At 39.2% G+C, this 14,411-nt stretch overlaps 1 protein-coding gene across 2 annotated transcripts in view; it reads left to right on the forward strand.

Annotated features, from left to right (window-relative positions):
- The window catches only part of FMN1 (formin 1), a gene marked incomplete at both ends in the record, with an annotated part of 397,602 nt that overhangs the window by 73,694 nt on the left and 309,497 nt on the right, over positions 1–14,411 (forward strand). Inside the window, one exon of one of the 2 annotated variants that reach the window (XM_082646837.1) lies at positions 5,913–6,091. The exons of the other annotated variant lie outside the window; for it this stretch is intronic. Coding sequence (XP_082502963.1) covers positions 5,913–6,091 — 179 coding nt within the window. The remainder of the gene's footprint in view (positions 1–5,912; positions 6,092–14,411) is intronic. 2 annotated transcript variants of the gene reach the window in all.

Below are 14,411 nucleotides of genomic sequence, written 5' to 3' on the forward strand. Positions count from 1 at the left end.
GATTCAGGGAAGTTTAGTAATTCCACGAAGGTCAAAGAATTAGTAAAGGTCACAGTTAGGAATCAATCCCACCTGTCAAATGGTTCACATCTACTTCCTCAGACCTCAATATTCCCATCTGGGAATTGGCAGTAGTGTCCTTCTCTAAATAGCATGCAAGATTTCCCTGGAACCTGGATTTTAGTTCTGCCTTTGCCACTAGCTGGGTATGTTGGAACTATCGCAATCTTCCTGGATTTTTGTTCCCTCAGCTATAAAATGAGCAGTAGGTGGGGAGATACATAAGATCCTTCTAACTCTAAATTCTATTGTATTTTATTTGAATTTGCCCATAATTTTAGAAATCCAAATAACACTGCATTTGTTTGATGGAATTGAATGCTTTCTTCATAGGCTGTGAAACTGACATGCCTACTCCCCCTGTCTGTCCTATTTCTGGATCTACCCACAGCCCTCCATACCTCTGTACACCTTCCACCTGTCTGTCCTTGCTCATAATTTCTCTCTCTACATACTTCTCACGAGGAGAGTTAGAGGCTGGGATGGATAGATAAGATGTTTTCTCAGTTACAGCTACCTAGCTGGTTTAGTAACATTATATCATTAAATATCACAAGGAATGAAAATGGGGACAGTGGGATTGCTGAGGGTTGATCTCTAACTGACAGATAGCAGCCATGAGAGTTTACTTTTGCCAAAGCTCTGTCTTCCTAGATATAGACATGAATAATTACACACGAGCACACACCCTCTTTACGAGTACTTAACAATGTCACTTTCCATTAGCTACACATCTAGATTGCTGTCTCTCTTGCTTGTAAGTACATGTTTGAATAACATAATGGAAGACAACCTGTCTCCCTTTACATATCAGTTCCGATATTCACAGTTGAGAAAACTTCACCTCTTTGGATTTAAGTCAAGTATGATGGATGGCCTTGAGAGCTACAGCATAGGAACAAAAACCCATGAGAGTTTCAGGCTGAGGTTTTTTTTTTTTTCCCTCTTCTTCTTTTGGAGGTATAACACTCCATCACTGCTGTCAAGTGAGGGCTCAGTATGATGGGAAAATTAGAGGAGAAAGGCTGAAAGCCACTGTAATTTTGTTCCTTAGGGACTTTTGTCCAAATCTGATTATATAGTATGTTTGCAAACTTCTCTTTGGAAGTTGGGGTTTGTGTGTGTGTGTGTGTGTGTGTGTGTGTGTGTGTGTGTGTGTGATAATTAAAGCCAGTGCCTGGTAAATAAGGTTATTATTTTTAATGAAATGTAGTTTGTGTGTGGATTGTGGTATGAATGAGGAAATGGGTATGCTGTGAATTTTCACCTGATTTTTTTCAAAACCTAATATAGTGAATAACTGTTTTTAGTACAAATTATAAAATAAAACTGTTGTAGCCTTTAAGTCCTCTCAGGTGAAATGGTTGAAAGTTTTTATAGGTATAGTGTTTCTGGGGGCAGATGATGGAGTGTATAAGGCAGCTATTTCAACAAATAAAACCCAAATCTTGATGGCTCATAGCAAATATTTATTGTTCTCATTCATTGGTCTAAGAGTTGGCAAGGTTCACTTGATCTGATCTGGGCTCAGCTGTGTCTGGCTTCAGGCCGCAGGACTGCGTTTGGGTTTGCTCTGTGTGTCTTAAGTCCAGGCTCTCTAGGACGTGCTTGTCTTGTGGTGATGGTAGAAACACAAGGCAGGGTGTAAAAACACACAATAGCTCTTAAGGTGTTGGCTCAGAACTGGCACACTGTCACACTGCCCACATTCAGTTGGCCAAAGCCAGTCCTCACAGGACCAGATCCAACATCCATGGACCCAATGTCCATGGACACGGGGAAATATATAACATCTGTGCCAGTGGGAGGAGCTACAAAGGCAACTGGAAAAGGCCTTTGGTGCATAATCACAATGTAGGAAGGAAGTGAAGACGTGGGAACGATAAACCAACGTGCCTCAGGTAGGGAGACTTATTCCATTGGGGGAAGATGAGCTATGGAGACTGCCTCCAGTTTTAAATGGCACGTCACCTTTCCTTTCTGTCTGCTTCCATTGTGTTGATAATTGACAGCAAAATCCTAGTCTGATGTTGTAGGTTAGCATCAGGAAGTGCAGCTCATCTGGGAAAAGCACAGACTTTCAAAGTGGTCTCGAGGTAAGTTGCCCTTCCTGTACTGTGACTGTGCTGTATGTTTTATTAACAGATGGTCAGCTGTGGAATTAACCCGTGTATGTATGTGTGGTCCATCAAGCTGTTGAAATGTTTTTGAGAAACAAAATAACTAATAAATATTCAAGAAAAATTAGATTTATAGTATATGCACATGAAAGGGGAAGACATGATTAAGTTGATAAGACTGTTTTAAGCTTTCCATAAAATGTTCAATGAAAATCTAATACCTCAAAATCTATTTGCATCAGAAAATTAAATGACTGTTCTGACAGAATATACTTACCTAACTTCAGGTCATTTTTATCTCTATTAAATGTATTCAGTTGAAGAGAGCAGTGTGACCACTACCTATTTTAATAGACATAGACATGTGCTTTATTTTTGACTGTTCAAAAAACTTGAGTTGGTATTATTAAAACTCTCCATTCAAAGACTTACTATTACTATATATATATATATATATATATATAGTAAGAATACAAAAGAATATATATATTCTTTTTAATATTCTTTTGTATTATGGTTTATCATAGGATATTGAATATAGTTCTCTGTGCTATACAGTAGGACCTTGTTGTGTCTCCATTCTATATATAAAGGAGTGGAAAGTTGGGGTTAGCAGATGTAAGCTATTACGTACAGAATGGATATACAAGGTCCTACTATATAGCACAGAGAAATATATTCAATATCCTATGATAAACCATAATGCAAAAGAATATAAAAAAGAATGTATATATATGTACATATATATACATATTCGCTTTGCTGTACAGCAGAAATTAACACAACATTGTAAATCAACTATACTTCAATTAAAAAATCAATTTAAAAAGACTGACTTTATGAGTTTATGTCCTTTGTAATGATGAATTTGTCCAGTGCCCTCACCTACTTTGTCAGACTTTTGGGAAGAACAGTTTTGTTACTTATTTCTGCCCTTGGTCTTTCCTGTCCTAAAGATCCTTCCCCAAATAACTACGCATCATGGCTTTACCTTGCGTGTTTGCTTCATAGGGATATTGTCTGGTTAAAATCAGGTATTAGAAACTGATTCTTGAAAATTAAGACTACTTCTAAACTGAAGTTACTTTTTATCATTTCTGCCTAAACTTCACGTTGTCTTTCCTCTGCATAAAGTGAGCTGGATTGCATCCCACACCTGTTCATGCAGTGGTGGACAGCCACGGCAGGTGTGTGGGTACGTTTGCATGTGTGTCTGTATTTTATCTAAGGACACGAGATCCTTGTAATTGTGGGGCTTCACTACTCTCTTATACCTAAATGATGAACTTCTACTCACCAGACAATGTGCCTTTGATGATCTAGATATCTTACCTTAGGTGTTATACAGCATGTTCTCTGTGATGTATGTAGCATGTTTTATGTTGTTTTATCAATCTGTGTAAACTGTACCCAAAGCCAGCAGCTATTCCGAAATGAAAGTGAAAAGTGGAGGGATTTAAAACGAGGGATGTGATTAGTAATTAATACATTTCTGAAGATGAGGTAGCCTGGTGAGAGTACACCATAAATTTTAAAAGGCTTATTTCCTCTTTTCTTGCCAAAGATAATCAGAAATGGTCTAGGAGGGGGGATGAGCTATATAAATGGAAGTTATCTGAACAGAAATATTTTAGGGGGGGGGATAAGCTTTATAAATGGAAGTTAAGAGGGGTCCGAGCTTTAATCTCTTCAGTCTCTTAAAGCATGGCCAGCACTGCCCTCCTCTTGGGGTCGCCATGAAGTCACAGTGGAGGAGCTTAGCAGACTCCCTCCTCTCCGAGGTTCTTTAGGCATTAGTCCTTTTCTGTGTCTTCTGAGCAGGAGTGGGGGCACTCTGTAGCACATGAGGCCCTAAACAAAAGCCCAGAAGAAAGTCTGTCTGGAGAAGAGTAGTTAGAAAGAGGCGTATGGAAAAAATGAGGCCAAGTTCCTGAAAAGACCCTCATTCTAAGACATCTCGCTCAGGTGAAGAAAGAGCCTGGTTGTAACCTTCTGGGACCCATGTCTGCAGAGTCGATGCCCAAGGCCCTGGACCTTCATTTTCTCGGTGATCACAGCAAAGTGTTTTGTGGACAGCCTGCCAGAGGGCAACTGTAGAGACACTGTGACCTGCATCACCTTTCAACTTTAAAGTGTGATTAGAAACCAACCCATGGAACAGGCAAACAAAAAGCAAAACCTTGGCTGTTTTCAAATTTTCTTTCTTCTGGAATGCTACTCTAATACAAAGGAGAAGCGTGTTATCCCACAGTCCTTTTGTTAGTAGACTTACTCTCAGCTCAAGTTGCTTTAAGTCAGGTGTTCAACGTGGCGGAAGTCGTTGGCTGGTTTTGGGTCCCTGCCAAAGAGACACTATTACAAGGATTAGGTGTAATAAACACCCTATCATATATCCAACAGTCATCTCTGTTGCAGAAGTGCGCTGAGCCTAAACCCTGAACTTCTGCCTGGTTGCTTAATATTTTGCCAAGGTTGCTTACCAGGAATTAGAAAAGGTCCAGGAACCTGAGAGCTCTATGGGACTTTACAAGACCAGTGCTCTAACCCCTGAGCTATGGAGCCAACCGCTCTATGGGACTTTAAAGGTCATCTCGTGGTTTCCAGACTATATTCAAGTGGAACGCTGGTGGCTTGCGACGTGTTTAACGGGTGTCCCTTTAAGTGGATTCTGTGGTCATGTAAGTTTGGAAAACACTCTTATACAGAGCTAAGTTTCTTTAGTAAAGGACATCTCAAGGTCTTTACTATGCTAACATGAATCGTGGCTCTGGGGATACGACATGTAGCTTTTCTCACACTCACTTGACCACGAAGTCCTTTTATTGTAGAACGGGTACCGCCATCTCGAGAATGCCAGGCAGAGGCCATGGAATCTAGTCATTAAGAGCACGCCCTCTAGTGTTTAGCTGCCTGGGTTCAATTCCTGGCTTTACCATTTACTGATCTTATGATCTTGAGCAATTCGTTTCACTTCTTCGGACTTCAGTTTCCCCGACTAAAATGGGGACGCTAATGATACCTACCTATAGAGTTCATTTTAAAACCGAAGAAAGGGGCTAAGAACAGTACCTGGCACATACGTGACTATTATCATCCTCACATAGTTCAGATGAGGACTAGCCTGATGCCCTCATTCTGGAGATGAGGAAGTGAGTTCCAAGTAATGTGTTCCAAGTAGTGTACTCATGCAGTGTCGCTCATTCAACACACTGACCAAGCGCCACTATGCATTTGCACGCATCGTGCATGGCAATTCTATCCCCAGAAAGGAAGATGAACTTGGGGCAGTTCCTGCCCTGGAAAAACACACACTAGTCTAGTGACTTGGCTCAGGTGAGACCTTTTAGCAGTAAAGCCAACAGCCAACTTTACAGTAGTAAAGTCCAAGTCAGGACTCCTGACTTCCGTCCCGCAGCTCATCCTCTGACTCTGTTCTGAAAGAGAATGATCTGTAGAGCCCGACTGGTAAGCGAGGACAGGGAGCATGGAGTACAGCCAGGAGACTTAATTTTTTTAATTGGATATGAGGGCATATATTTGAATTCATTGTTAGTGTGAGCCAGAAAAAGTAATCAAGAGAAACACTTCTGGAGAAAAGCAAACTCTAAAAATATTAACTAGAAAGGGAAATCATGGGTGCTATGAAGTGGCCCACGTAGGAGTCCCCAGATATGGCTGGCCTGATGTATTGGTCACCACTGTGTCACTAATGGTCTGCTCTGTTTGGTCCAGGCATCCCTTCTGAGGGCTTCCCCCGGGACTGCTTCAGTGAGCAGACAGCAGCTAAAGACCTTCCCAGCAGGGATGGAGGTGCATGGGTCCTGGCCTACAGAGCAGGACCAGCCTGTCCATTTCTGCTCCATGAAGAAAAAGAGAAGCCCAACAGAAGCAAATTGTGCTTGGATCTCCATGTAAGTAGAAATCTTTGTGTTTGCGCTGTGATTCTTTGCCATTGACAGAGGCTCACTTAATATGCATTTAATGTAAAGTGTGTTTTGCAGAGCTGCTGAAGCTACGTTTTGTGTGAGTGTCGTCTAAAAATCAATCCGTGGCAGAAAGCAGGTATATATCGGTGAGCTGAAATTTGTGCACTAGAAAGTGACTGTGTTTACAGTTTATCTGAGCATTTACAGAGTACTCTGCTTACATCAGTTTGCTGCCTAAACCTCATGGTGGGAGAACCCATTTGCTGCTCTTAATATCATTTTTCTAAAAATTCGAGAACATGTGTTAGCTGACTGATAGGATCTGGATCCTCCAGTGAAATTCAAATAGGCTGTCTTCCACATTCCTAAACCTTTCTTTCTCTGCAGCTGCTCAAATAACAGGTGAACAATTTGGCAGGAAATCTGTGGGATAGAGGATGACCCATTGGAAAAACAGCCTTCTCTGTCCCATTCATTCATCGATTCATTGACACAGATGCCTTGACTGATCTGTACAAAGCAGTGGGCTGGGTTTTAGCTACTTCCACACCATAGGTGGCCTGATAGGATTGACCAGACTGTCACAATTGTCACCGCCCCTTCCTCACCTCCCCATTTCCCATCAGAGATGGGGGTGAGCATTAGGAATCTAACCGGCACTTTTCTTTTTTTTCTGCTCTATTAACTTTAATGCCTGTTGATAGTCTTGTGTCCCTGATTTCTTTGAATGACTTCCAATTCGTTATTTTCAAGCCTGAAAGTATGTTGGTTTTTTTTGTTTTTTTTGTTTTGCGGTACGCGGGCCTCTCACTGTTGTGGCTTCTCCAGTTGCGGAGCACAGGCTCCGGACGCGCAGGCTCAGCGGCCATGGCTCACGGGCCCAGCCGCTCCACGGCATGCGGGATCCTCCCGGACCGGGGCACGAACCCATGTTCCCTGCATCGGCAGGCGGACTCTCAACCACTGCGCCACCAGGGAAGCCCTGAAAGTATGTTTTTGATGAGTGTGGCCTGTAAGGTTCATATGGGTAGCAATTTTCTCAAGCAACCAAAAGCAGAAGAACCGTGCACTTTTCATAATCAAAAAACCATAGTCATCGTATGTCATTTTAGAAAAGCATTCGACATCTCAGTTATTGTAAAAGGTTTGGAATGAAGCTGTAAGATGTAAAATCTACAGCGCTTCATGAGATGAAATGGAAATTTGTAGTTTTTGTTTACATGCCTCTCCCGAAAAAGCAACTGTGCATCTTGAGATGTGCTCAAAGTAAGAAGTGTAACAGCGACATCTACTGGCCAGATTAAGTTGTTTGCCGCAGCAGGAGGCCTTGGCGTGTCACCGTGCTGAAATGAATTTTGAAAGACCACTTTCTTTTTCTTCTGTATTTTTTAAAAATGCTGGGTTTATGTGGTTTTTTAACACATTGACTAAACCATGTATTTCTGGTTTTCCTTTTCCTCGGTGAATTAAATTATTTCCTAATTTTACTTTATTTCAATTATAGAAATCATATATAATCCTTTTGTAAAATTTGAAATATGTAGTTAAATTGAAAGAAAAGTAATAACTCATAATCTCAGCAACCACAGACAACAACTGTAAAATTTTCATAAATTTATTTTGTATTTTTCACTGTGTATGATGCATTTTCAGTGAGGAACTTTTTTTCTTTTAACTTATAGGCATAGATTTTATATCCTTATTACTTTCTTTTTTTTTTCTTTGCCTATTACTTTTACATTGCTTGTCCATGTTGCTACAAATTCCTCCTGGATATATTTTCAGTGAATGGATAATGTTCCTCTACATTGTATCTCAAAATTTATTTAATCATTTCTCTGTTATTGGATGTTAAAATTTTTTTTTTTTGGCCAAGGGCACGGCATGCAGGATCTTAGTTCCCTGACCAGCTATCGAACCTGTGCCCCCTGCAGTGGAAGTGTGGAGTCCTAATCACTGGACTGCCAGGGAATTCCCTAAAGTTGTTTTTTATTTTGGGATAGTTCTACAATTTGGAAATAAATAGCACTACCAATTTTTCTTATACTCCTCCCCTCCAAAGTTTTAGGATAAAACTTTGCTTTATTGTCTATAAATATAAGTATTTTTAGGCTTTTGAAACATATCACATAAACAAGATCTATTTCCTGAACCAGCCTTTAATGGTGTGTGTGTATGTTTCTACACACATATATATAACTATATATATTATATACAATATATGTATAACAAATATATTTATATATTACATATATATGATGTATAAATAATACGTTTATATATAATTTACATAAATATACAATAACATATATATAAATATTTACATGTTTCTTAGTTTTCCATTAATTTTAATTTTTAAAAACTGGGGTAGTTTCTTTAGATTATTTTCTACATCAGTGGTTTTTGGTCCCTAAGACTCCTCACCTGCAAGCCCTGCCCCCTCTTCAGAAGCTACAATTTGTCTCCTGTGTTCTGAATATTGTTATTCTAAGATGTCTGCTTGGGAGGGTTGTACTGATTTTGCATCCTGTTACTGATCACCACACCAGCTCGCAAGGACTTCTTTCCTCTGGGGGGCTGTGAACGCTAGGCTCAGGGAGACGTGTATTGCTTTATGATACTTTGATCAGCCTTAAATGTTAGAGAGGACTGCTCGTTTTCAGTTTTGAACCTGATTTGCAGGGTCATCATTAAGAAGTTACTTTTCTTTTTTAACATCTTTATTGAAGTATAATTGCTTTACAATGGTGTGTTAGTTTCTGCTGTATAACAAAGTGAATCTGCTATACCTATACGTATATCCTCATATCACTTCCCTCTTGCGTCTCCCTCCCACCCTCCCTATCCCACCCCTCTAGGTGGTCACAAAGCACCGAGTTGATCTCCCTGTGCTGTGCATCTGCTTCCCACTAGCTATCTATTTTACATATGGTAGTGTATATATGTCCATGCCTCTCTCTCACTTCATCCCAGCTTACTCTTCCCCCTCCCTGTGTCCTCAAGTCCATTCTCTATGTCTGCGTCTTTATTCCTGACCTGCTCGGAACTTTTTTTGTTGTTTATTGTTTCCATATATATGTGTTAGCATACGGTATTTTTTTTTTCTCTTTCTGACTTACTTCACTCTGTGTGACAGACTCTAGGTCCATCCACCTCACTACAAATAACTCAATTTTGTTTCTTTTTATGGCTGAGTAATATTCCATTGTATACATGTGCCACATCTTCTTTATCGATTCATCTGTCAGTGGACACTTAGGTGCTTCCATGTCCTGGCTATTGTAAATAGAGCTGCAGTGAACATTGTGGTACATGAGTCTTTTTGAATTATGGTTTTCTCATGGTATATACCCAGTAGTGGGATTACTGGGTCATATGGTAGTTCTCTTTTTAGTTTTTTAAGGAACCTCCATACTGTTCTCCATAGTGGCTGTACCAATTTACATTCCCACCAACAGTGCAGGAGGGTTCCCTTTTCTCCACACCCTCCACAGCATTGTTTGTAGATTTTTTGATGATGGCCATTCTGACTGGTGTGAGGTGATACCTCACTGTAGTTTTGATATGCACTTCTCTAATGATTAGTGATGGTGAGCATCTTTTCATGCATTTGTTGGCCATCTGTATGTCTTTTTTGGAGAAATGTCTGTTTAGGTCTTCTGCCCATTTTTGGATTGGGTTATCTGTTTTTTTGATATTGAGCTGAATGAGCTCCTTGTAAATTTTGGAGATTAATCCTTTGTCAGTTGCTTCATTTGTAAATATTTTCTCCCATTCTGAGGGTTGTCTTTTCATCTTATTTATGTTTTCTGTTGCTGTGCAAAAGCTTTCAATTTTCATTAGGTCCCATTTGTTTATTTTAGTTTTTATTTCCATTCCTCTAGGAGATGGGTCAAAAAGGATCTTGCTGTGATATATGTCATAGAGTGTTCTGCCTATGCTTTACTCTAAGAGTTTTATAGTGTCTGGCCTTATATTTAGGTCTTTAATCCATTTTGAGTTGATTTTTGTGTATGATGTTAGGGAGTTCTCTAATTACATTCTTTTACATTTAGCTGTCCAGTTTTCCCAGCACCACTTATTGAAGACGCTGTCCTTTCTCCATTGTATACTCTTGCCTCCTTTATCAAACAGAAGGTGACCATATGTGCATAGGTTTATCTCTGGGCTTTCTATCCTGTTCCATTGATCTATATTTCTGTTTTTGTTCCAGTACCATGCTATCTTGATTACTGTAGCTTTGTAGTATAGTCTGAAGTCAGGGAGCCTGATTCCTCCAGCTCTGTTTTTCTTTCTCAAGGTTGCTTTGGCTATTTGGGGTCTTTACAAAGTGTAAAATTTTTTCTTCTAGTTCTCTGAAAAATGCCATTGGTAGTTTGACAGGGATTGCAGTGAATCTGTAGATTGCTTTGGGTAGTATAGTCATTTTCACCATGTTGATTCTTCCAATCCAAGAACATGGTATATCTCTCCATCTGTTGGTATCATCTTTAATTTCTTTCATCAGTGTCTTATAGTTTTCTGCATACAGGTGTTTTGACTCCTTAGGTAGGTTTATTCCTAGGTATTTTATTCTTTTTGTTTCAATGGTAAATGGGAGTGTTTCCTTAATTTCTCTTTCAGATTTTTCATCATTAGTGTATAGGAATGCAAGAAATTTCTGTGCATTAATTTTGTATCTGGCTGCTTTATGAAATTCATTGATTAGCTCTAATAGTTTTCTGGTAGCATCTTTAGGATTCTTTATGTATAGTATCATGTCATCTGCAGACAGTGACAGTTTTACTTCTTTTCCGATTAGATTCCTTTTATTTCTTTTTCTTCTCTGATTGCTGTGGCTAAAACTTCCAAAACTATGTTGAATAATAGTTGTAAGAGTGGGCAACCTTGTCTTGTTCCTGATATTAGTGGAAATGGCTTCAGTTTTTCACCATAGAGAACGATGTTGGCTGTGGGTTTGTCATATATGGCCTTTATTAAATTGAGGTAAGTTCCCTGTGTGCCTACTTTCTGGAGAGTTTTTATCACAAATGGGTGTTGAATTTTGTCAAAAGCTTTCTCTGCATCTATTAGATGATCATATGGTTTTTCTCCTTCAGTTTGTTAATATGGTGTATCACATTGATTGATCTACGTATATTGAAGAATACTTGCATTCCTGGGATAAACCCCACTTTATTATGGTGTATGATCCATTTAATGTGCTGTTGGATTCTGTTTGCTAGTATTTTGTTGAGGATTTTTGCATCTACGTTCATCAGTGATATTGGCCTGTAGTTTTCTCTTTTTTTGTGACATCTTTGTCTGCTTTTGGTATCCGGGTGATGGTGGCCTCATGGAATGAGTTTGGGAGTGTTCCTCCCTCTGCTATAATTTGGAAGAGTCTGAGAAGTATAGGTGTTAGCTCTTCTGTAAATGTTTGATAGAATTCGCCTGTGAAGCCATCTGGTCCTGGGCTTTTGTTGGTTGCAAGGTTTTTAATCACAGTTTCAATTTCAGTGCTTGTGATTGGTCTGTTTATATTTTCTATTTATTCCTGGTTCAGTCTCAGAAGGTTGTGCTTTTCTAAGAATTTGTCCATTTCTTCCACGTTGTCCATTTTTTGGCATATGGTTGCTTGTAGTAATCTCTCATGATCCTTTGTATTTCTGCACTATCAGTTGTTACTTCTTTTTCATTTCTGATTCTTTTGATTTGAGTCTTATCTCTTTTTTTCTTGATGAGTCTGGCTAATGGTTTATCATTTTGTTTATCTTCTCAAAGAACCAGCTTTTAGTTTTATTGATCTTTGCTATTGTTTCCTTTATTTCTTTCTCTTTTATTTCTGATCTGATCTTTATGATTTCTTTCCTTCTGCTAACTTTGGGGTTTTCTTTGTTCTTTCTCTAATTGCTTTAGGTGTAAGGTTAGGTTGTTTATTTGAGATGTTTCTTGTTTCTTGAGGTAGGATTATATTGCTATAAACTTCCCTCTTAGAGCTGCTATTGCTACATCGCATAGGTCTTGGGTCATTGTGTTTTCATTGTCATTTGTTTCTAGGTATTTTTTGATTCCCTCTTTGATTTCTTCAGTGATCTCTTGGTTATTAAGTAGTGTATTGTTTAGCCTCCACCTGTTTGTATTTTTTACAGTTATTTTCCTGTAATTGATATCTAGTGTCATAGCGTTTTGGTCGGAAAAGATACTTAATACGATTTCAATTTTCTTAAATTTACCAAGGGTTGATTTGTGACCCAAGATATGATCATTCCTGGAGAATGTTCCTCATATGAGCACTTGAGAAGAAAGTGTATTCTGTTGTTTTTGGATGGAATGTCCTATAAATATCAATTAAGTCCATCTTGTCTAATGTGTCATTTAAAGCATGTGTTTCCTTATTTATTTTCATTCTGGATGCTCTGTCCATTGAAGAAAGTGGGGTGTTTAAGTCCCCTACTATGACTGTGTAACTGTCAATTTCCCCTTTTATGGCTGTTACATAGCATTTGCCTTATGTATTGAGGTGCTCCTATGTTGGGAGCACATATATTTATAATTGTTATATCTTCTTCTTGGATTGATCCCTTGATCATTATATAGTGTCCTTCTTTGTCTCTTATAATAGTCTTTATTTTAATGTCTATTTTGTCTTATATGAGAATTGCGACTCCAGCTTTCTTTTGATTTCCATTTGCATGGAATACCTTTTTCCATCCCCTCACTTTCAGTCTGTATGTGTCCCTAGGTCTGAAGTGGGTCTCTTGTAGACAGCATATATATGGGTCTTGTTTTTGTATCCATTCAGCCAGTCTATGTCTTTTGGTTGGAGCATTTAATCCATTTACATTTAAGGTAATTATTGACATGTATGTTCCTATTACCATTTTCTTAATTGCTTTGCATTTGTTTTTGTAGGTCTTTTCCTTCTCTTTTGTTTCCTGCCTAGAGAAGTTCCTTTAGCATTTGTTGTAAAGCTGGTTTGGTGGTGCTGAATTCTCCTAACTTTTGCTTGTCTGCAAAGGTTTTAATTTCTCCATCGAATCTGAATGAGATCCTTGCTGGGTAGAGTAATCTTGGTTGTAGGTTTTTCCCTTTCATGACTTTAAATATGTCCTGCCACTCCGTTCTGGCTTGTAGAGTTTGTGCTGAAAGATCAGGTGTTAACCTTAAGGGGATTCCCTTATGTGTTATTTGTTGCTTTTCCCTTGCTGTTTTTAATATGTTTTCATTGTATTTAATTTTTGATAGTTTGATTAATATATGTCTTGGTGTATTTCTCCTTGGATTTATCCTTTATGGGACTCTCTGTGCTTCCTGGACTTGATTATTTCCTTTCCCATGTTAGGGAAATTTTCAACTATAATCTCTTCAAATATTTTCTCAGACCCTTTCTTTTTCTCTTCTTCTGGGACCCCTATAATTCGAATGTTGGTGTGTTTAATGTTGTCCCAGAGGTCTCTGATACTGTCCCCAATTCTTTTCATTCTTTTTTCTTTATTCTGCTCTGTGGTAGTTATTTCCACTATTTTATCTTCCAGGTCACTTATCTGTTCTTCTGCCTCAGTTAATCTGCTATTGATTCCTTCTAGAGAATTTTTAATTTCACTTATTGTGTTGTTCATCATTGTTTGTTTGCTCTTTAGTTCTTCTGTGTCCTTGTTAAACATTTCTTGTATTTTCTCCATTCTATTTCCAAGCTTTTAGATCATCTTTACTATCATTACTCTGAACTCTTTTTCAGGTAGACTGCCTATTTCCTCTTCATTTGTTTGGTCTGGTGGGTTTTTTACCTTGCTCCTTCATCTGCTGCATATTTCTCTGTCTTCCTATTTTTGCTTAACTTACTGTGTTTGGGGTCTCCTTTTCGCAGGCTTCAGGTTCGTAGTTTCTGCTGTTTCTGGTGTCTGCCCTCAGTGGGGAAGGTTGGTTCAGTGGGTTGTGTAGGCTTCCTGGTAGAGGGGACTGGTGCCTGTGTTCTGGTGCGTAGGGCTGGATCTTGTCTTTCTGGTGGGCAGGGCTCTGTCTGATGGTGTGTTTTGGGCTGTCTGTGAACTTGTATGATTTTAGGCAGCCTCTCTGCTAATGGGTGGGATTGTGTTCCTGTCTTGCTAGTTGTTTGGCATGGGGTGTCCAGCACTGGAGCTTGCTGGTTGTTGAGTGGAGCTGGATCTTAGTGTTGAGTTGGAGATCTCTGGGAGTGCTCTTGCTGATTGATATTATATGGGGCTGGGAGGTCTCTGGTGGTCCAATGTCCTGGACTCAGCTCTCCCACCTCAGAGGCTCAGGCCTGACAGCAGCCTGGAGCACCAAGACCCTGTCAGCCACA

This window comes from Grampus griseus (assembly GCF_964374135.1).
Source record: "Grampus griseus genome assembly, chromosome: 2".
In the NCBI taxonomy this organism is placed as follows: Eukaryota; Metazoa; Chordata; class Mammalia; order Artiodactyla; family Delphinidae; genus Grampus; species Grampus griseus.